The 21,936-nt window shown below is 40.2% G+C and overlaps 1 protein-coding gene across 1 annotated transcript in view; it reads left to right on the top strand.

The window, feature by feature from the left end:
• The window catches only part of FMOD (fibromodulin), a 100,900-nt gene extending 87,968 nt beyond the window's left edge, over window positions 1-12,932 (top strand). Inside the window, exon 3 of the mRNA XM_073560753.1 lies at window positions 10,711-12,932. Coding sequence (XP_073416854.1) covers window positions 10,711-10,862 — 152 coding nt within the window. The 3' untranslated portion in view covers window positions 10,863-12,932. The remainder of the gene's footprint in view (window positions 1-10,710) is intronic.
• The last annotated feature ends 9,004 nt before the right edge of the window (window positions 12,933-21,936 follow it).

The following is a 21,936-nucleotide window of genomic DNA, read 5'->3' as shown; positions in this document are numbered from 1 at the left end:
CTACATACATGCTACATACTACATACATAATACATATATACTACATGCATGCAACATACATACAACATATATACTACATGCATACTACATATATACTATATATACTACATGTAACATACATACTACATATACACTACATGCTACATACATGCTACATACTACATACATGCTACATACATACTACATACATAATACATATATACTACATGCATGCAACATACATACAACATATATACTACATGCATGCAACATGCATACTACATATATACTATATATACTACATGTAACATACATACTACATGCTACATACATGCTACATACTACATACATGCTACATACTACATACATAATACATATATACTACATGCATGCAACATACATACAACATATATACTACATGCATACTACATATATACTATATATACTACATGTAACATACATACTACATATATACTACATGCTACATACATACTACATACATGCTACATACCACATGCATGCAACGTGCATACTACATATATACTGCATATATACTACATGCATGCAACATACATACATACAATACATACATATAGACATACAGTACATATAACATAGAGTACATACTCACCGTCACTTGTCACTTTGATCCCCGAAGCCATTGTCCCCTTGAGGAATAAATATCAAAATAAAAAAACACCAATATACTTACCCCGATCCGCAGAAGTCCACGAGGGTCCCACGTCGATCTTGCGTGGAGAACAGCAGCATCAGCTGATGCTACCGTTCTCTACCAGCTCCAGGAATACAATGACGGAAGGTAGGTATCCTTCCGCACTGTACTCCTCCACCACTGTAAAAAAAAAGTCCCTAGTCTCACTTTATGCCACGCAGCAATGGCATAAAGTGAGACTAGGGACTTTTTTTTTTTTTTTTAAAGTGGTGGAGGAATACAGTGCAGAAGGATACCTACCTTCCGTCATTGTATTCCTGGAGCTGGTAGAGAATGGTAGCATCAGCTGATGCTGCTGTTCTCCACGCAAGATGGACGTGGGACCCTCGTGGACTTCTGCGGATCGGGGTAAGTATATTGGTGTTTTTTTATTTTGATATTTATTCCTCAAGGGGACAATGGCTTCGGGGATCAAAGTGACAAGTGATGGTGAGTATGTACTCTGTTATATGTACTGTATGTCTATATGTATGTATTGTATGTAGTATATATGTATGTTGCATGCATGTAGTATATATGCAGTATATATGTAGTATGCATGTTGCATGCATGTGGTATGTAGTATGTAGCATGTATGTATGTTGCATGTATGTAGCATGTAGTGTGTATGTTGCATGTAGTGTGTATGTTGCATGTATGTAGCATGTAGTATGTATGTTACATGTAGTATATATAGTATATATGTAGTATGCATGTTGCATGCATGTAGTATATATGTTGTATGCATGTTGCATGCATGTAGTATATATGTATTATGTATGTAGCATGTATGTAGCATGTATGTAGTATGTATGTAGCATGTATGTAGTATGTATGTAGCATGTATGTAGTATGTATGTTGCATGTATGTAGCATGTAGTATATATGTAGTATGTATGTTACATGTAGTATATATAGTATATATGTAGTATGCATGTAGTATATATAGTATATATGTAGTATGCATGTAGTATATATGTTGTATGTATGTTGCATGCATGTAGTATATATGTATTATGTATGTATTATGTAGCATGTATGTAGCATGTAGTATATATGTAGTATGTATGTTACATGTAGTATATATAGTATATATGTAGTATGCATGTTGCATGCATGTAGTATATATGTTGTATGTATGTTGCATGCATGTAGTATATATGTAGTATGTATGTAGCATGTATGTAGTATGTAGCATGTATGTAGCATGCATGTAGTATGTAGCATGTATGTAGTATGCATGTTGCATGTAGTATGTATGTTACATGTAGTATATATGTAGTATGTATGTAGTATGTATGTAGCATGTATGTAATATGTAGCATGTATGTAGCATGCATGTAGTATGTAGCATGTATGTAGTATGCATGTTGCATGTAGTATGTATGTTACATGTAGTATGTATGTAGTATGTATGTAGCATGTAAATTTTTTTATTTTTTTTTTACATTCAACACATTAGCCGGATGATGGGACTACTACTGTCCCATCATTGGCTAATGTGTCAATCACTGTCATGGTAGCAGGCATCGTCCGATGGGACTTGTAGTCCCATCGGACGATGCCTGCACAGACCCCCGGAGCCTGCACAGCCCACCGGCAGGCCGGCACAGCTCCCCAGCAGGCCGGCACAGACCACCGGAGCCTGCACAGACCACCGGCAGGCCGGCACAGCTCCCCGGCAGGCCGGCACAGACCCCCGGAGCCTGCACAGCCCACCGGCAGGCCGGCACAGCTCCCCTGGCAGGCCGGCACAGACCCCCAGAGCCTGCACAGCCCACTGGCAGGCCGGCACAGCTCCCCCGGCAGGCCGGCACAGACCCCCGGAGCCTGCACAGACCACCGGCAGGCCGGCACAGACCCCCGGACAGTCAGCACAGCCCCCCCGAAGGCCCGAACTGACGGAGCATCATGATGCGCACAGACAGCGCATCATGATGACGTCATTTCGGCAGCCAATCAGAGCCACAAAAGTGGCTCATTGCATTTTGGACTTCCGATTCCGGTATCCGATACGAAAAAAGTATCGGTACTCGGTATCGGAATTCCGATACGGCAAATATCGGCCGATACCCGATACTTGCGGTATCGGAAAGCTCAACACCAGTCCTGGGCCATTTCTCGTCGGCCACTTCCTGCTGGGCTTCCTGCTGTGGCGACGAGCGACGCGTGGACGCGGGCGGGAGGACGTCAGGATCGCCTCGTCTGACAGGTAAGTAGCAGCCCCCGACCGCTGCTATGTTGCTGGTGAGATCTGCCTGTTTGGCAGCTCACTAGTGACCATTTAGCAATGCACCAGCGATCCTGACCGGGTCATATCGTTGTCGGGATCGCTGGTGCATCGCTAAGTGTAACGATACCCTAACACTATATTCAGAGCTCCTATTTATAATGTCAAAGGCGATGACTGTATTACCTGTACACTGACAAAATATACAGAGCTCCTGTGTATAATGTCACTGGTGATCTTTGTATTACCTGTACACTGGCACTATATACAGATCTACTGTGTATAATGTCACCGGTGATCACTGTATTACCTGTACACGGACACTGTATATGAAATACTGATCTCCTGTGTATAATGGCACTTAATGATGATATTAGTATTGTGTTTTTTTATTTAGTATTGTAGTATTCGATCACTATGTTGAGGTAATATGTGATCTGTTCATGGTATGGTGGTTTTGTTCCTTGTATGTGTTATTATTTGGTCACTATGTGGTGGTAATATGTGGTCTGGACAATGTGTGGTGGTATTTGTTCCTTGTATGTGGTATTTTTCAATCACCACATGGTGGTAATATGCGGTCTGGTCATGATGTGGCAGTTTTTGTACCTTGTATGTGGTATTATTTGATCACTGTATGTTGGTAATATGTGGTCTGGTCATGGTGTGGCGGTATTTCTAACTTATTTATGATATTATTGATCATTTAAAAATTTTTAAAATAAATAAAAATATACCTAAATTGTATTGGACATTGTATCAAATGTTTAGTACGTTACAGTAGAGTAGAGTCTGGCCAAAAGAGTCTACCTTGTCATAGTGGCGGATGAAAAAAATCTTTTGGCCAACACAAAAGCTGCTCGTTATGTATGTGGTGATGGGAACTATAAATGTGTGATTGGTCAGGATGTGGTGCAGAAGTGGAGTTTTTCCAAGAGTGCTCGGTGGGACTGTGGACAGTTCAAGGGGTGGAGCCTGGGCGGACTCTCAAGGGGGCCCTGAAATGTTGCCACTATAGAACCCTGAAATTCTTAGTGACAGCCCTGCAGGTAACCCTGAATAAGTAAGGCTCAATAGCAGGAATTGCATAAAGTATACTCACAAGAAATCACAAGTATTTGGATACCATCAGCTCACGCACCAAAAAACCCGACATGTGTGTCACAACAGCTAAGTATAGCAAAGCATTGTTTTGGGAAACCGAAAGATATCCTCTGTTTTGTTCATATGCAACACCTTGATGTCCAAAAAGATTTAGGGATCAATCTTATCAGTAATTTTATACAAAAAACAGAAGTCAGGAACAAAAATGGAAGGGTTATAAATCTTTCCGTTGCCATTTTCTATGTTTATTTCCCATTTTTGGCCAAGAAACACTTAGACACAATACTAACTAAATATGGAGATGTGATTAAGTCCAGGAGCTGATATTCTTAAAGGGACTCCGTCAGTACAGAATGACTGCTGAAATGAAGTCCGTCCGCTCGTTGCTTCATGGTGGGGTCACTTATTTATATGCACCTTCCCGCCACTTGTTTCCAATCTATCTCCATTTCCCTCTTCCTTGATTGACAGCTCTATCCTCACATATATTTTTCCCGATCATTTTAAAAGATAAAATCCACTTTGGTGGTGGTATAGAAGTTTTTTGAAAAAAAAACAAAGTCTAGTAGGCACATGACCACAAGTATGCAAATTACATACACGTTGTCATGTGACCGCTAACTAACAAGGGAAATACCAGGGAATTGTGATAAGATGGGCACCACATGCTGTGATAATTTGACAGTCTGCAGTCACATGGAGTGATTGCTGACTATTGTCCCTAGTCTGGACAACCCATTTAATTAAGGTATATGGACAAAAGTATTGGCACACATCTCTTAATCATTAAATTTATATTTTTATTCCTGACATTTGGTGATAAATTTGGCTTTGTCTTTGCCATGTTTTAACTGAAAAACACACAAAAAATACTTTTTTTAGACAAAATTTACCCATGACAAAATATGCAAATCATTTGGCCCAGCAAATGTTGAAAAGTAACACATAAAGGTATAAAACAAGGTCAAACACAATTTTCATCCTTATAAGGGTGTTTCCACTTAGCGCATTGCATACGCTTTGGACGGAGCGGAAACCCCGCTCCGCCCAAAGCCCCGCCCCCTTCTGTATGCGCGGCGGTGATTCCGGATGTGCTCATTGAACACATCCGGAATCGCCGCATAGAGTAGGCTATTTACCTTGCGGAGACGGAGCGTCTCCGTAAGGTAAACAGACATGCTGCAGTCTAAAAAGACGCGCCGCATGTCTGGGTTTCGCGTTTTAGGGTGCATAGTGGAGACGGGATTTCATAAAATCCCCTCCACTATGATGTAACATCTGGACGCTGTGGATTAAACACTGCAGCTGTACAAAGCATTCAATCCGCAGCAAATCCAGATGTAATCCTGAACATGGAAACCTACCGTCACTGACAACCATTTGCTTCCGGTTTGCTAAAATCACCATAAAAATGGAATCACAACAACCAGACAGAAGAATTCACAGTTTTAAAAAATATACTAAACTTTTGGTCTCCACTGTACATCTAGAGGAGTTGGAATAAGCAACCACCACTGGACTCTAGAAGTTTGGAAATGTGTTCTGATGAGTGATGAATCAATCTTCTGTATCGAGCAATCTGATAAACAAGTCTTGATTTGATGAATCCCAGGAGAACATTACCTGCCTGCCTGCATTGTTGCAACTGTAAAGTTTGGTGGAGTACAGTTTTTTCTATAGGGGTTTTTTTCGGAGGTTGACCGAGGCATCTTATTTCCAGTGAAGGGGAATCTTAACCCCTTCACAATGGGGCCAATTTCTGTTTTTGCACTGCCTTACTTTCATCCCCTTCTTCCCAGACCTATAACATTTTAATTTTTTGTCCACATAGAAATATGAGGGCTTGTTTTTGTGAGATGAGTTAGAATGACAACATTTATTTAAAAAACGTAATGTACTGGAAAACGGGAAAAGAATTCAAAGTAGGGAGAAATTGTGAAAAAAATTCTGACATTGTTTTTCGGGAATTATTTTTACGGTGTACATTTTCTGATAAAAGCGACCTTGCAATATTATTCTGCTTATCAGTACGATTACAGTGGTACAAAACATGTCCAGTTTTTTTATTATTATTTAGTGGTGAAATAAACATAAGTTTGCAAAAAAAAAATGGGGGTTGTCGCCATTTTCCGAGTCACGTAACGTTTTTATTTTTCAGTCAATCTAGCTGTGTGAGGGCTTATTTTTTGAGGGAAGAGACAATGTTTTTTTGATACCTTTTAGGATAGATGTGACATTTTCCATTGCTTGTTACAGCATTTTTTGTGGAATTGCATTGGCCAAAAAACCCGCAATTTTGACGTTCTTGATATTTTTTGCTTACGGTATTTACTGATCGGCTTAATTATGTTTATATTTTGATATATTCTTTGAATGCGGCGATATCACATATGCCTATTTTTTTTCTTTTTCGATTAACTTTAATGTGACAGTAGGGGGATGAGTTGAACTTTTATTTGAGGTTTTTTTTCATAATTTTTAAAACTTTTTTTTAACTTTTCACTGTACTTGTTGGTCCCCCTAAGGGACTTGAATATGTAGTCGTCTGATTACTTGTGCAATACACAATGATGCCACAGCATCACTGCATACAGTGGTATGTAAAAGTTTGGGCACCCCTGGTCAAAATTACTGTTATTGTGAACAGTTAAGCAAATTGAAGATAAAAAGATCTCTAAAAGGCCTAAAGGCAAAGATGACACATTACTTTGTATTTTAGGCAAAATATATATTTATTTTCATTGTTTATATTTTAAAAATTACAAAAAGGGAATTGGACAAATGCAAAAGTTTGGGCACCAGTGGAGATTTATCTGCTCAGATAACTCTGACCAAGGTTTCAGACTTTAATTAGCCTGTTAGGGTTATGGATTGCTCGCTATCATCGTTAGGAAAGGCCAAGTGATGCAAATTTCCCAGCGTCATAAAAATCAAGCCTCCTCTAACCTTGTGTCAAAAAACAGCAGATATTCTGAAAATGAAAGTGGTGGAGGCCACAAAGCAGGAAAAGGCGATACCAAGATGGCAAAGCATTTTGAAGTTGCCCTTTTCTCAGTTTGAAATGTAATTATGAAATTACAGTTAACAGGAACAGTGGAAGTCAAGATCATGTCTGTAAGACCAACCAATATTTCAGTGAGAGCTGCTCGTAGGATTGCTAGAGAGGCAAATCAGAGCCCCTGCTTGACTGCACAAGACCTTCTGATAGATTTAGCAGACTCTGGAGTTTGTGGTACATTGTTATTCTGTTCAGAGACATCTGCAAAAATATGACCTTAATGAAAGAGTCATCAGCAGACAACCTCTCCAGCATCTGCGCTATAGAATTCAGAGTTAGAAGTATGCAAAAGAACATCTAAACAAGCCTGATGCATTTTGGAAACAAGTCTTGTGGACCGATGATCAAAGATATGTGAGGAGAAAAAGTGCACAGAATTTCAGGAAAAGAACATCTCACCAACCATGAAGCATGGGGGGTGCATCAATCATGCTTTGGGCTTGTGTTGCAGCCAATGGAAAAAGGAACATGTCACGGGTAGAGGGAACAATAGATTCAATTAAATTTCAACAAATTCTAGCTACAAACATAACACCATCTGTAAAAAAGCTGAAGTTGAAAAGAGGATGACTTCTACAAATGGATAATGATCCTAAACACACGTCAATGAAAAATGGACAAAAATCCCTCAAACAAGAATTGAAAGACTCTTGGCTGGCTACAAAAAGTGTTTACAAAATATGATACTTTTACAAGGGGGATGCTTCTAGATACTAATCAGGAAGGATGTCCAATCTTTTACATTGGCATGTTTTCCCTTTTATATTTTTTAAAATGTAAAAGATGAAAATATATCTATTTTTGCCTAAAACACAAAGGAAATGTGCAATCTTTAACTTTGAGCCTTTTACAGATCATTTAATCTTCAACTTGCTTAGGTCTGTTTCACACATCTATTTTTTCTGTCAGTTAAAATCCGCTAAAATGGCGGACAGCGGATCCGTTCCTGTACAGAGCACAACGTTTGCCACCGGACCGTTGTTTTAACGGATCCGGCAAAGGAAGAATTTTAAAGGAACCGCTGCCTGGGGGAGGGGGAGAGGGAGAGAGAGAGAGAGAGAGAGAGAGAGAGAAAGGGGGAGAGGAGAGAGAGAGGGGGGGAGGAGAGAGAGAGAATTTTTTTCAGACGCCACTCACCACCCAGGACGGGGAGGAAAGCACTAGAGGTGCACACGGCATCGCACGGCGGTCACAGCTACCTGGTGCGGTACGACAGTCCCCGTAGCAGGGAGGTACAGTCGGACGCTAATGTGCGTAGACTACTGGGAGCACAGTGGCTTGAGCATAGCCACCCATTAGCGCTGACTCTCACTCTGAATCCCTAACCAACATGTGTATCAAAGGGAGGGGAGTCTTAATGAGTCAGTCACCAGATACATGAATCCATTATCATAAACACAAATAAGCATGAGAGTCTATACTAACGCATGGCCGAGCGGCCATGCGACTCTTTTATAGTGGCGTCCTTCCGGGACCTTCCCTGTGGTGGACCAATCCGAGCAGGAGTGGTACCTGCGCATGTGACCTCCGACCTCCAATGAGAGGTAGTCCCACGGGCATGCTCAGTACGGAAAAGATAGGACTTAGTCCCAGAAGCATCTACTTGGTGCTGACTCAGGCATGGAGTTATAGCAGAGCCAGAAGGAGCAACCAGACGCTTAGCATCAGCCTGGGCAATACGCCTGGAGCGGCGACCCTGCTGAGCAGGAATCTCTGCGGCTGCAGAGGAATGGGAGACTGCAGAGAGCATGGCTCGAGATTCCCCCTGTGCAGTGGGGAAAACTCGACTCCTAACAATAATAACGTTAATTTTGACCAGGGATCTCAAAACTTTCACATGTGAATGTATAGTGAAAATCACCATCTCCTTTGAAGCCTGGCTACAGGCAGGGTTTCAAAGGAGCTCCGTAATGACAAGCACAGGGGTCTTTAGCAGACCCCCAGCTGTTGTAGCAACTCATTGGCGACCAGCAGTCTATTGAGTGTCTGCCTTCAGTAAGCATATGTAATGCAGGTAAATTGGATGCAGCGACACAGAGCAAGGGTTAACAGGGGTTTGATTTAATTAACACAGGGAGGCTTGTCCTCACAGGGAGCAAAAGGGGTTAAAACAGATTTTAGGTTAACGAACACAAAGAACAGGTTAACTTATAACCACAGTCTAGGCATTTAACTGTTTCACTTAGTATGAATCGGGGATTATTCACTTCTAAAAACATGAAAGTAGGCAGCCTGCTGATGCCGGTGTTGAGATCTTCAGGCCTCCCCGCCTAACAGATCGGTATGCACTCTTCTGGAGGCAACGGGCAGTCTTCAGTCTGACCCGTTGAGCCCCTAACCCATCACTCTGCTCAGTAACCAGTAGTCTTTCACCACAATCTCCCATCCGGCATGTTCTGCAATTGGGAGTTCTGCACGACACTCTCCCACTCGGTGTGCTCTGCAATCAGGAGTTCCGCGCAATGCTTTCCCGCTTGGTCCTGCCTACACTCGTCCCCTCTCAACAGCACGCGGACTAACTCTTCCCACATTGCGCTGCAGGTCCCTGCCCCCTCGCTTCTATGGCGGGAACTCTCTCTGTCTTCCAGCGCAAAAACTCCTGTCTCCCTCTCGCTTACCACACCCCCTCTCACCAAGATATAGGTCATCTCCATTCTTAATTTCCTTCCCCCTTGCAACAAGAGATGCAGTCCCAGCAGTTCCGGACCCAATGCTCTGTCAGCCCCCACAGCCCGGTCTTCTTCCTTACACATATATGCCCGAAAACGATGCACAATAGAGCACACATTGACTGTCAGAACTATTATAGTTAATAGCCCGAATCCCGTTTTGTGCGGGGTTTGGACGTAATCCCCAATGGGACAACTGAACATGGCGAAGAACAGTATGTAAAACAGCTCTAAGGAAGAACTTGACTGGACCACAAAGAACTCTGACTTTAACCACATAAAAAAAACTTTGGAATGAAATAAAACTGAGATTGGGAGCCCAGCATCCAACATCATTGCTAGAACTCACAATTAATCTTCTGAATGAATTGTCAAAAATTTCTTAAGTCTTACCAGAAAAGTAGAAGCTGTTTTAACTGCAAAGTGGAGAACCAACTCCATATTCATGCCATATTATATGCATTGCTATATATGTCATATATAAATATTAGTGTCACATTATCCACAGATTTAGAATGGAATGTCATAAAAGCTCCTGCAGGTGTAACGTGTAGCTGCCCAATACCTTTCTCCATATAGTGTACATGACCCAAGCAGTAAAGAGAGAAAGGCTGAGGTACAGCCTTGTCATGCAGAATGTATATAGTGCTCAACTGAAATATATTCCTTAGCTTATTTTCTCCTAAAATAGAATAGTAAAAATAATAGCATTATGTTATGCCAGATTGAAAAAGAAAATTTTTTCAAAAAAACAAAATAGAGTCATATTTGTGTGTGTGGTGAGTCTTGATAACCTAAGCATTACTTCATGTACATGCATGCTTTGTCTTTACACTTTTGTGTGTTGTAAAACTAATTGGCTGCAAACTTGCATTATATGTTGCAGAATCTAATCTCATGTGCTTTCAATGCCTTGAACGATATTAAGTATGATAATAATTTTGTCTCTCATTTCTAGAATTTACAGTAAAAAGTTTCTGCACACATGTGGATATCACCACCTTCTCTCGGCTGCAAATCTTACGCTTGGATGGTAACGAGATTGAAAGTAATAACATCCCACCGGATACTCCCTTATGCCTGCGAAATGCCGATATTATCAATATGTAACCAGCAAAGAGAACATGCGCCTTCTATTTTCTATTCACTTATTCCTCTCTGCTCACAAATAACTGGGAAGCGACACATGGCATTTACATGCGATTACAGAACACCATACTTCTCGCAAGACTAGTATTGCGTTATTTTTATTAAGATAACAGGGTAGTTATTAGTTTGATTAAACTATTCTGAAGATTCTATAATAAGTGCACAAGGCAAAGTAAGAACCATTACACACTGAACAGGATAGAAATATAGCAGCCTAAAAATGATCTAGTTACAATGTCTTAAAGGGTTGTCCGGTCTTCTGATGCAAGTTTGCAGTCATTCTATGTGACTGCAGACTTCTGAATCCTTACAGCACGTGCAACACATGCTGTCAGGATTCTCCGTTATTGCTGCCGAGAGCAGGCCGTCGTGTGACCACAAGTATGGGAATTGCATACATGTAGTCACTTGCAGACGAGATATGTGCAGCTTCACTCAATATGGGAGAATTGAGCAAGCCAGAGCACATTTAGCCGGAACATGGCAGGAAGTATGCATAGAACATACTAGCGGTCATGTGGCCGCCTGCTCTCTGCAGACTGGAGAATTCTGACAGCACGCAGTGTGGGCAGTGTAAAGATTCAGAAGTCTGCAGTCACATGGAGTGACTGCATTTTTTTCACCACTTGTAGAATGCTATGGTATATTACTAGTAGTTCTACCTTAGTCTTTCCCCTAAATAAGAGATATATCATGAAAGAGTCCTACTGTAACTTTTAGCTTTGAATGGTGGGAACACTTTTTTAAAGGGTTGGCCTCACCTTCATAAATGGGTATAATCCCCATGTAAAGAAGACATCACTTGCAAATCTTTGCTACAGAGTTTACAAATGCTTCTACCAGACGTGCCTGATTGCTGTATCTGATCCAGCTGCAGTGCTCTTATGCCCCTGTGAGGTGCAAAACTGCCACTGCTTGCAACATAGACACTGTTTGGGCTAGTGGCTCAGCCATGCTGCGCTCAATCATCAGGAGCAAGTCATTCCCCAACATGCAGGAAGCCAGGAGGATGAGGAGAAATGAGCAGATGGAGAGAGAAGGTGTAACAACCCCTTTAATAAGAACTAGTGGGCTACATACAATTATAACATAAGTTATAGACGGTGTTCATAAAGTGTTTACTAGACATTACTGAAAAATTAGTCTTTTCTTGCAAAGCAGATCTATGTAAGATTATGTTCGCACTGTTTTGAGGGCATTTTCCTCATATTTAGTTAAACACACCTTGCATGATAAAGAGTTCCAACATGAAACACATTGGCCTCGATTCATCAAAACCGGCGATGTGCACAATGTTCTTGATGAAAGAGCTTGCTGGAGTCAGAGAGGCCTCAATCATTAAGACACACCTATCTCTTAATGAATCAGGAACATCGGCCAAGTGGTGTGCGCCTCTGTGAGCCTCACCACAGGTCTTATTCCAGTCACATACTGGAGTAAGATTTCTGGTATAAAGAACACTACAGCTCATCATGAGTTCAATGAACTGTGGCGTCATGCGCCATCACAACCCCCTTTTGGCCCAGTCCATTTTGTTTGGGCTGGGAAAAACTGACAAATGTTGCTACATTTTTGCACAACTCTGCATTGCTCAAAAATCTTGCAACTTTTCAAAGTGATTTGAAAAGCATATCGCTTTCATGAATTGGCGTCATTGTGTGCGGTTTTGGAATAGGAGCCTTTTGTTGATGTAAGCAACTATATGGCATACATGAGGGCCGTATAAAAAGTAGATTTCCGCAGCCTATATGCCAAGAACCAACTGCCTGCATGGGGCAAACAGAAACTAAGAGCATACGTATGCTCCATGGCATATCAGATTTGCAATATGTTCAATAAAACGCTAACATTTTCTTATGTGGAAGGCAAGCATTTAACCTATTTTTCATCAACACTTAAAAGCATAAGACATACTGAATAGCTCTGAGATGTTTATTGCCTGCTTTTCTCAGTTTAACCGGCTTCATATATCTTTCTAAAGCTGATGTACATATAACAATTTGAATAAAAATATGTTTATTCATTCATGCATCAAGAATTTCTTTGTTTTATGCCGACACATGTTACACAATTAACTGAATAACACAATACCTGGAAGTATATAATGCTAAATTCACAATAAAAAAAATCAAAAGATATTGTATCTATAAATAAATATTTGAATGAAAAAAATATATAAACACTAAAAGTACACATATTTGGTATTGCCATGTCCGCAACGACCCGACCTATAAAACTGTCCCACTAGTTAACATCTGAACACCATAAAAATAAAGAAATAGAAAACAAGACAAAAAATCAATTTTACCTCATATGGAACAGCCTAAACCTCCCCTCCCCCCAAAAAAATCCTGAATTGCTGGGTTTTGTTCATTCTGCCACCCAAAAATCAGAATAGAAAACGATCAAAAAGTCATGTGCTCGAAAATGTTACCAATAAAATGTCAGCTCATCTCGCAAAAAACAAGCCCTCAGGCTGGTTTCACCCTTGCGTTTTTTTGCGCTGTATTTTAGCGCTAAAAAACGCATGCGTTTTTTTCCTATATTTTGCATGGGATGCGCTTATGTGCGCATACACATGCGTTTGTATGCGTTTTTACGAGCATGCGTTTTTTGTGGCGTGCGCTCAGGCGCACAAAATGCATCCTGTTGCATTTTTTGGGCGTCCAACTTGCCTCAAAAAAACGCATGCGCGTGCAATGGGGGTTTAGGGTTAGGGTTTGGGTTAGGCTTAGTATGGTTTGGTTAAGGGTTAGGGTTAGTTAGGGTTTGGGTAGGGTTTGGTTAAGGGTTAGGGTTAGTATGGTTTGGTTAAGGGTTAGGGTTAGGGTCAGGGTTAGGGTTAGGGTATGGTTTGGTTAAGGGTTAGGGTTAGGGTCAGGGTTAGGGTTAGTAAAGTCATGGTTTGGGTTAGTGTGAGGGGCCAACTAATGTTGGAAAAAAATGCAAACGCGGTAAAAACGCACTAAAAACACATACAAACGCATAAAAACGCTGCGTTTTTTTCATGCATGCTTATAAAAATGAAACGAATATAATACAACCAGTGGCGCTGCGTTTAGGGATATACAAGCTGCAAATTATCAGACAACACCACCTTTTTGTCTGACTGATAAAACAATTAAAATATTAAAAAATAATTGTGCTAATATAACCCACTAGAATACAATTTATCACTCAATAGCGATCCATAGTAAAATTAACCAAATAATCTCAAAAGACAGAAATATCTCCCAGAAGTTTATGTGGATAGCGCAAATAATAAAGAAATCTCCTAAAACTGTTATCAAGATAATAATGATAATAATAATGCCAGCAACTGTGGGTCTCTTAACACGAGGAGACAATTTAAATGACCGTCCAGGTCACTGTTCACAACACGTGCGTTATTAAAAGTTCAACTTGCACAAATGTTTCTCCTACCTTACCACTATAGGCTGGGATGATAACGCTTTCCACAATGCCAATGATGTATTTGTATAAAATTCAATAGCGATTTCAGCTAGCAGAGAGACGCTCTCCTCCTGTGCTCATACGTGCTGGAGTGATGGTACGTTCCCAAATGGTGACGATCACATAGATTTTTAGAAAGTAACGGATAAGAAATAAAAAGTGTCCACCTCTGATGTGAGTAGGTAATGGGCAATGCTCCGGCCGGTAGCAATAGCCCAAATCTCCAATAGTAATCGCTGATAAAGAGCGGGTCCAGCGGCGGGAGATATGAAAAAAGCCGGCAAGGTGCAGGACCTTGCGTGACGTCACTATCACGTGATGAACTATGTGATCGGCTGAAATGACTGACAGGACCAAAAACCAATCCTACGTGTTTCGGAGGCTTACTTACTGCTTCCTTCTTCAGGGATGATCCATGTCATAGAGGTGACACTTATATATCCAATCAAAAAAACAAAAAAAAACAAAAACAAAAAAAAAAAATTATTTATTGAAAGCGAATAGTTCAATTTCGCTATTTAAACCATTAGGTATAAGAGTATTCATTTTAAAAATCCATTCGCTTTCTTCTCTTGACATCTGCGCAATAAAATCGCCTTTTCTCCAGCTTTTTTTGACAGTCTTAATACCAGTTACCAAAATGTCCTTAATAGAGCCTCCATGATGCTTACAGAAATGATTCGTGCACGTAATGGGTGAATAGTTCTTCCTATATACAATTTACCACATGGACAAGTAATTCCATAGATAACCCCTTTTGTGTCACAATTAATAAAATCCATTATTTTGTTTTCCGTACCCTTATTACTAATGAACATTTGTTTCTTAGTGTTCAATTTTTTACAGGGTCCACATCTTTTACATGGAAAAAAACCTTTTACAGGATCTGATTCACCATTATTGTTACTTTTCAAAATTCTTGGGATCGGAGGTGCAATCATGTTTCCAAGATTATTCGCCTTTCGGAACACAAATCTGGGGTTCACAGGCAATAATTCCCCAATAATTTTATCATTTTTTAAAATGTTCCAATGTTTTTAACAATATTTCTAATAATTCTGACATTCGAATTATATTGTAAGATAATGGGAATTTCATTTTGAACAAAAAAATCGTCCTGCCTTTTCTCTTTTATAGGATTCAAATTATATTCTCTAGGTGTTTTTCTGATTATATCCGTGGTCCTTTCTAACAGTTTAATATCATACCCTTTCTGTTTGAACTTAATGTTCATAGACTCAGCTTCCTTCTCAAAATCTTGCTCTCTCGAACAATTTCTATGAGCTCTAATTAGCTGGCTCTTAGGGACATTGAGGAGCCATTTTGGAAGGTGACAACTTTCCAAAGAAATGAAATTATTCGAGTCCGTAGGTTTATGGTATATTTGTGTCTGGATAGTGTTATCTTCAATAAAAATCTTCAAATCTAAAAAAGTTACCTCCTTATGGCTGGTGGTGGCAGTAAAATTTAAAAAATAACAATTTTTATTTAACTCACTTAAAAATTCATTCAATAAAGTGTCACCACCAGACCATACGAAAAAAATATCGTCGATAAAACGACGCCAGAGCACCAGATTCGTCCGTAGCCCACCATCCACATAAATTGTCTCTAGTTCCCATTTACCCACATAAAGATTGGCATAGCTAGGGGCAAATCTAGTGCCCATAGCTGTGCCCCATTTCTGGGAGTAGTAGTTCGCCCCAAATTTAAAATAATTATGAGTTAAAATAAATTCAATACAATCCAAAATAAAATCCCTTTGTGGTTTGGGTATCTCACCATTCTTGGATAAGAAAAACTCCACTGATTCACATCCTTTTTTGTTTTGGATAACTGTGTATAATGAGGTTATGTCCAGAGTACCCATAATATAATGATCCTGCCATGCTACATTTTCCAAAAGTTTTAAAATATGAGTACTATCTTTTAAATAAGTAGGGAGAGTAGGAATCAATTTTTGTAGATGACAGTCTACATATTTAGATAAATTAGATGTCAACCCTCCTATAGCAGATATAATTGGTCTACCCGGTGGATTAGCCGGGTTCTTGTGTACCTTCGGTAAATAGTAAAAATAAGGCACTCTCGGATGTTGGATAAAGATAAAATCCCTCTCCTTTTTATTTAAAAAACTTTTTTCAAAACCATTTTTTATGAGTTCACCTATTTCTTGGATATACTGATCTGAAGGATCAGTTGCCTTTAATTGATATGTTCGTGTGTCTGCTTAAATTTGTAGGGCTTCATTTTGATAGTCTCTCGTATTTAAAATCACAATACCACCCACTTTATTGGCGGGCCTAATGGTAATGTTTTTATTGTTTTGTAATTGTCTGATAGCCTTATGTTCTTCCCTTGACAGATTATGTTTAAATCTACTACATCTTTTATCTGAGACCTTCCTAATTTCTTGTATGACATTATTTTGGAAGGCATCAAATGCTTCAGAATATTCCTGGATAGGATTAAAATTAGATTTATTCTTCAATCCCGTATGTATATATGGATCCACCAATGTTGGCTGATTTGTCTCATCAATACCTGATAATTTTTTCTTTATATAGTATTTTTTAATGGCCAATTTTCTCATGAACATTTTAATACCGACAAATGCCTGAAATTTATTGAATCCTACATTGGGGGCATATTTCAGACCTTTATTTAGTAAACAAATCTCATTATCTGCTAGTGTATGGGCACTAAGATTAAAAAATTTTTGTTGCGGTTGTTGGGAGGTAAGTAGGGTTATTTGCGATAATGATGATTTATTCTTTTTTTGGCAAATTTCCCGCCCCTACAGCCTCTTTTACATGTCTTTTTTGGGCCAACTGAAAAAACGGAAGGTGACTCTGTTTCGTCTTCAGTTGTGTTCTTTTTGGATCCTTAATGTTATTATGATTTTTCTTTTTCACTAGAGGTGATGGGTGAGTCGATTCATTAACTGGATCTTGGGCGGTAATATCAACATTAGCTAATGTTGTAAACCTATTCTGTGTACTCACTGAAGGTAACGGTGTAGAGTTAGCCGAAGGATCTTCTACATTATTTATGTTTTCTATATTTGAATCCATACTAACATTGTTCTCAATAAACTCACTAGCCATCAGATGCTCGGCATTTGAAGTTAAGTGGATGGAAAACCTATCACTTGAAGTTAGAAAGGAGCTATCAACTCCCTGTATTTCATCAAGAGTTACCAATGAGCAAGAAGATTTAGGGGGAGGAATTTTAATGCCTATATGTGTATTATCAGCAATAGTAGTAAGGTCTCTTCCAAATTTTCTGCGTTTTTTCTCTATAATTTCTTTTTCCTTGGATTTTATCCTCTTTCTAATATTATTAGACAAATAGATAATTTCTGGATATGATTCATAGGGTTTAATGTCTTCAAAGAGTTTTGAGATTTCCTGGCGGATTGTCATCAAACCAGTCTTTCTCTTCTCTTCTCTATTATAAATGATACAGTGCGTTTAGAAAAATCATTAAACATTGCATCCCATTCTGATTTTGTATCCGGGTCTCCTATATCGCCTGTCAGGGATTTATATACAACGAGACCTTTAGGTATGCAGTTAAGTAATCTCAAAACTCTTTGAAGACATTAAACCCTATGAATCATATCCAGAAATTATCTATTTGTCTAATAATATTAGAAAGAGGATAAAATCCAAGGAAAAAGAAATTATAGAGAAAAAACGCAGAAAATTTCCCTGAGCCCCCCACGGCAGCGCAATGTGCAGCGCTGCTGCGGGGGGCTCCTATCCTCCAGGCCCCTGAATCCAAGATGGTGACGGGGGCCTTCGGGGACCTGAGGAAGCTGGCTTCCTCAGTGCCTGCAAAGCGCAGGCAAGAGGAAGTCTGCTTCAATGCCTGTGACAGATTGCTGATCTGTCACAGTGATCTGTGATGTGACAGATCAGCGATCTGTCACAGGACAGTGATGTCCCACCTGGGACTATGTAATAAAGTAAAAAAAAATTAAAAAAAAATGTAAAAATAAATTTAAAAAAATCGCCAAATAAATTAGAAAAAAAAAAAAAAATATTCCCCCAATAAATCCATTTTTTGGAAATAATAAAAAAAAAAACAATAAAAGTACACATATTAGGTATTGCCGCGTCCGTAATGACCAGCCCTATAAAACTGTCCCATTAGTTAACCCTTTAAGCGAACCCCTTAAAAAATAAAAATAAAAAACGAAGCAAAAAATAATGATTTATTATCATACCGCCAAACAAAAAGTGTAATAACGCGCGATCAAAAAGACGCATATAAATATCCATGGTACCGCTGAAAACATCATCTTGTCCCGCAAAAAACGAGCCACAATACAGCATCATCAGCGAAAAAATAAAAAAGTTATAGCTCACAGAATAAAGCGATGCAAAAATAATTATTTTTTATATAAAATAGTTTTCATTGCATAAAACCGACAAAAACATAAAAAAATGACATAAATGAGGTATCGCTGTAACCGTACTGACCCGAAGAATAAAACCGCTTTATCAATTTTACCGCACGCGGAACGGTGTAAACGCACCCCCCCAAAAGAAATTCATGAAACGCTGGTTTTTGTTCATTCTGCGTCCCAAAAATAGGAATAAAAAGCGATCAAAAAATGTCACGTGCCCGAAAATGGTACCAATAAAAACGTCAACTTGTCCCGCAAAAAATAAGACCTCACATGACTCAGTGGGTCAAAATACGGAAAAATTATAGCTCTCAATATGTGGTGATGCAAAAACTATTTTACAATAAAAAGCGTCTTTTAGCGTCTGACAGCCGCCAAACATAAAAACCGCCATAAATAGTAAGTCAAACCCCCCGTTATCACCCCCTTAGTTAGGGAAAAATAATAAAACTAAAAAAAAAGTATTTATCTCCATTTTCCCGTTAGGGTAAGGCTGTGTGCACACGCTGCGGATTAGGTGCGGATTCACTCGCGCAGATTTTGTAAAATCCGCAGGTGAAACCGCAGGTCAAAAGACCTGCGGTTTTACCTGCGGATTGCTCTGCGGTTTTGTCCTGCGGTTTTTCATCTCCTCAATAGAGGAGATGGCAAACCGCAGGAGAATCCGCAGAAAGAATTGACATGTCAATTCTTTCTGCGGATTGAAAACCGCAGATAATCCGCACGGAAAATTCCGCACCGTCTGCACTGCGGTTTTTGATTCCCATAGGGAATCATGGTACTGTACACCGCAGCAAAAACTGCTGCTGGTCCGCAGCGGCCAAAACTGCTGCGGAACCGCAGCAAAATCGGCAGCGTGTGCACACAGCCTTAGGGTTAGGGCTAGGGTTAGGGCTAGGGTTAGGGTTAGGGCTAGGGTTTGGGTTAGGGCTAGGGTTAGGGCTAGGGTTAGGGCTAGGGTTAGGGCTCAGATTAGGGTTAGGGGTGTGTTGGGGTTAGGGTTGGAGTTATAATTGGGAGTTTCCACTGTTTGGGCACATCAGGGGCTCTCCAAATGCAACATGGCGTCTGATCTCAATTCCAGCCAATTCTGAGTTGAAAAAGTCAAATAGTGCTCCTTCCCTTCCAAGCTCTGCCATGCGCCCAAACAGTGTTTTACCCCCACATGTAGGGTATCAGCCTACTCAGGACAAATTGCAAAACAATTTTTGGGGTCCAATTTCTCCTGTTACCCTTAGGAAAATAAAAAATTGGGGGCAAAAACATCATTTTTGTGGAAAAAAATGATTTTTTTATTTTCACGTCCGAGTGTTATAAACTTCTGTGAAACACTTGGGGGTTCAAAGTGCTCACCACACATCTAGATAAGTTCCGTGGGGGGTCTAGTGTCCAAAATGGGGTCACATGTGGGGAGTTTCAATAGTTTAGGTACATCAGGGGCTCTCCAAACGCACATGACACCCGCAGACCATTCCATCAAAGTCTGCATTCCAAAATGTCACTGCTTCCCTTCCGAGCCCAGACGTGTGTCCATACAGTAGTTTTCTCCCACATATGGGGTGTCAGCGTACTCAGGCCAAATTGGAAAACAACTTTTGGGGTCCAATTTCTCCTGTTACCCTTGGGAAAATGAAAAAATTGGGGACTAATTGATCATGTTTCTGGAAAAAATACGATTTTTTTATTTTCATGCCCTGGCATTATAAACTTCAGTGAAGCCCTTGGGGGTTCAAAGTGCTCACCTCACATCTAGATAAGTTCCTTAGTGGGTCTAGTTTTCAAAATGGGGTCATTTGTGGGGGGTTTCCACTGTTTAGGTACATAAGGGGCTCTCCAAAGGCAACATGACACCCGCAGACCATTCCATCAAAGTCTGCATTCCAAAACGTCACTACTTCCCTTCCGAGCCCCGACGTGTGCCCATACAGTAGTTTTCTCCCACATATGGGGTATCAGCATACTCAGGACAAATTGGACAACAACTTTTAAGGTCCAATTTCTCCTGGTACCCTTGGGAAAATAAAAAAATGGTGACTAAAAGATCATGTTTGTGGAAAAAATACGAATTTTTTATTTTCACGCCCGGGCGTTATAAACTTCTGTGAAGCACTGGGGGGTTCAAAGTGCTCACCACACATCTAGATAAGTTCCTTGGGGGGTCTAGTTTCCAAAATGGTGTCATTTGTGGGGGGTTTCCACTGTTTTGGTACATCAGGGGTTTTCCAAACGCGACATGGTGTCCGATCTCAATTCCAGCCAAAAACGTCAAATGGCGCTGCTTCCCTTCCGAGCTCTGCCATTCGCCCAAATAGTGGTTTACCCCCACATGTGGGGTATCAGCGTACTCAGGACAAATTGCACAATAACTTTTAGGGTCCTGTTACCCTTGGAAAAATAAGAATTGAGGGTGAAAAGATCATTTTTGTGGAAAAAATATGATTTTTTAATTGTATGGCTTTATGTTATAAACTTCTGTGAAGCCCATGGGGGTTCAAAGTTCTCACCACACATCTAGATAAGTTCCTTGGGGGGTCTAGTTTCCAAAATGGTGTCATTTGTGGGGGGTTTCCACTGTTTTGGTACATCAGGGGTTTTCCAAACGTGACATGGAGTCCGATCTCAATTCCAGCCCAAAACGTCAAATGGCGCTCCTTCCCTTCCGAGCTCTGCCATGCGCCCAAATAGTGGTTTACCCCCACATGTGGGGTATCAGCGTACTCAGGACAAATTGCACAATAACTTTTAGGGTCCTGTTACCCTTGGGAAAATAAGAATTGAGGGTGAAAAGATCATTTTTGTGGAAAAAATATGATTTTTTAATTGTATGGCTTTATGTTATAAACTTCTGTGAAGCCCATGGGGGTTCAAAGTTCTCACCACACATCTAGATAAGTTCCTTAGGGGGTCTAGTTTCCAAAATGGGGTCACTTGTAGGGGGTTTCCACTGTTTAGGTACATCAGGGACTCTCCAAACGTGACATGGCGTCCAATCTGAATTCCAGCCAATTTTGCATTGAAAAAGTCAAACGGCGCTCCTTCCATTCTGAGCTCTGCCATGCGCCGAAACAGTCGTTCCCCCCCACATATCAGGTATCTGCGTACTCAGGACAAATTGCACAATAACTTTTGCAGTCAAATTTCTCCTGTTACCCTTGGTAAAATAAAAAA

This window comes from Dendrobates tinctorius, unplaced genomic scaffold (assembly GCF_039654945.1).
Source record: "Dendrobates tinctorius isolate UK_male_01 unplaced genomic scaffold, ASM3965494v1 ptg000304l, whole genome shotgun sequence".
NCBI classification, from domain to species: domain Eukaryota; kingdom Metazoa; phylum Chordata; class Amphibia; order Anura; family Dendrobatidae; genus Dendrobates; species Dendrobates tinctorius.
This window is presented reverse-complemented; position numbering and strand designations above follow the sequence as displayed.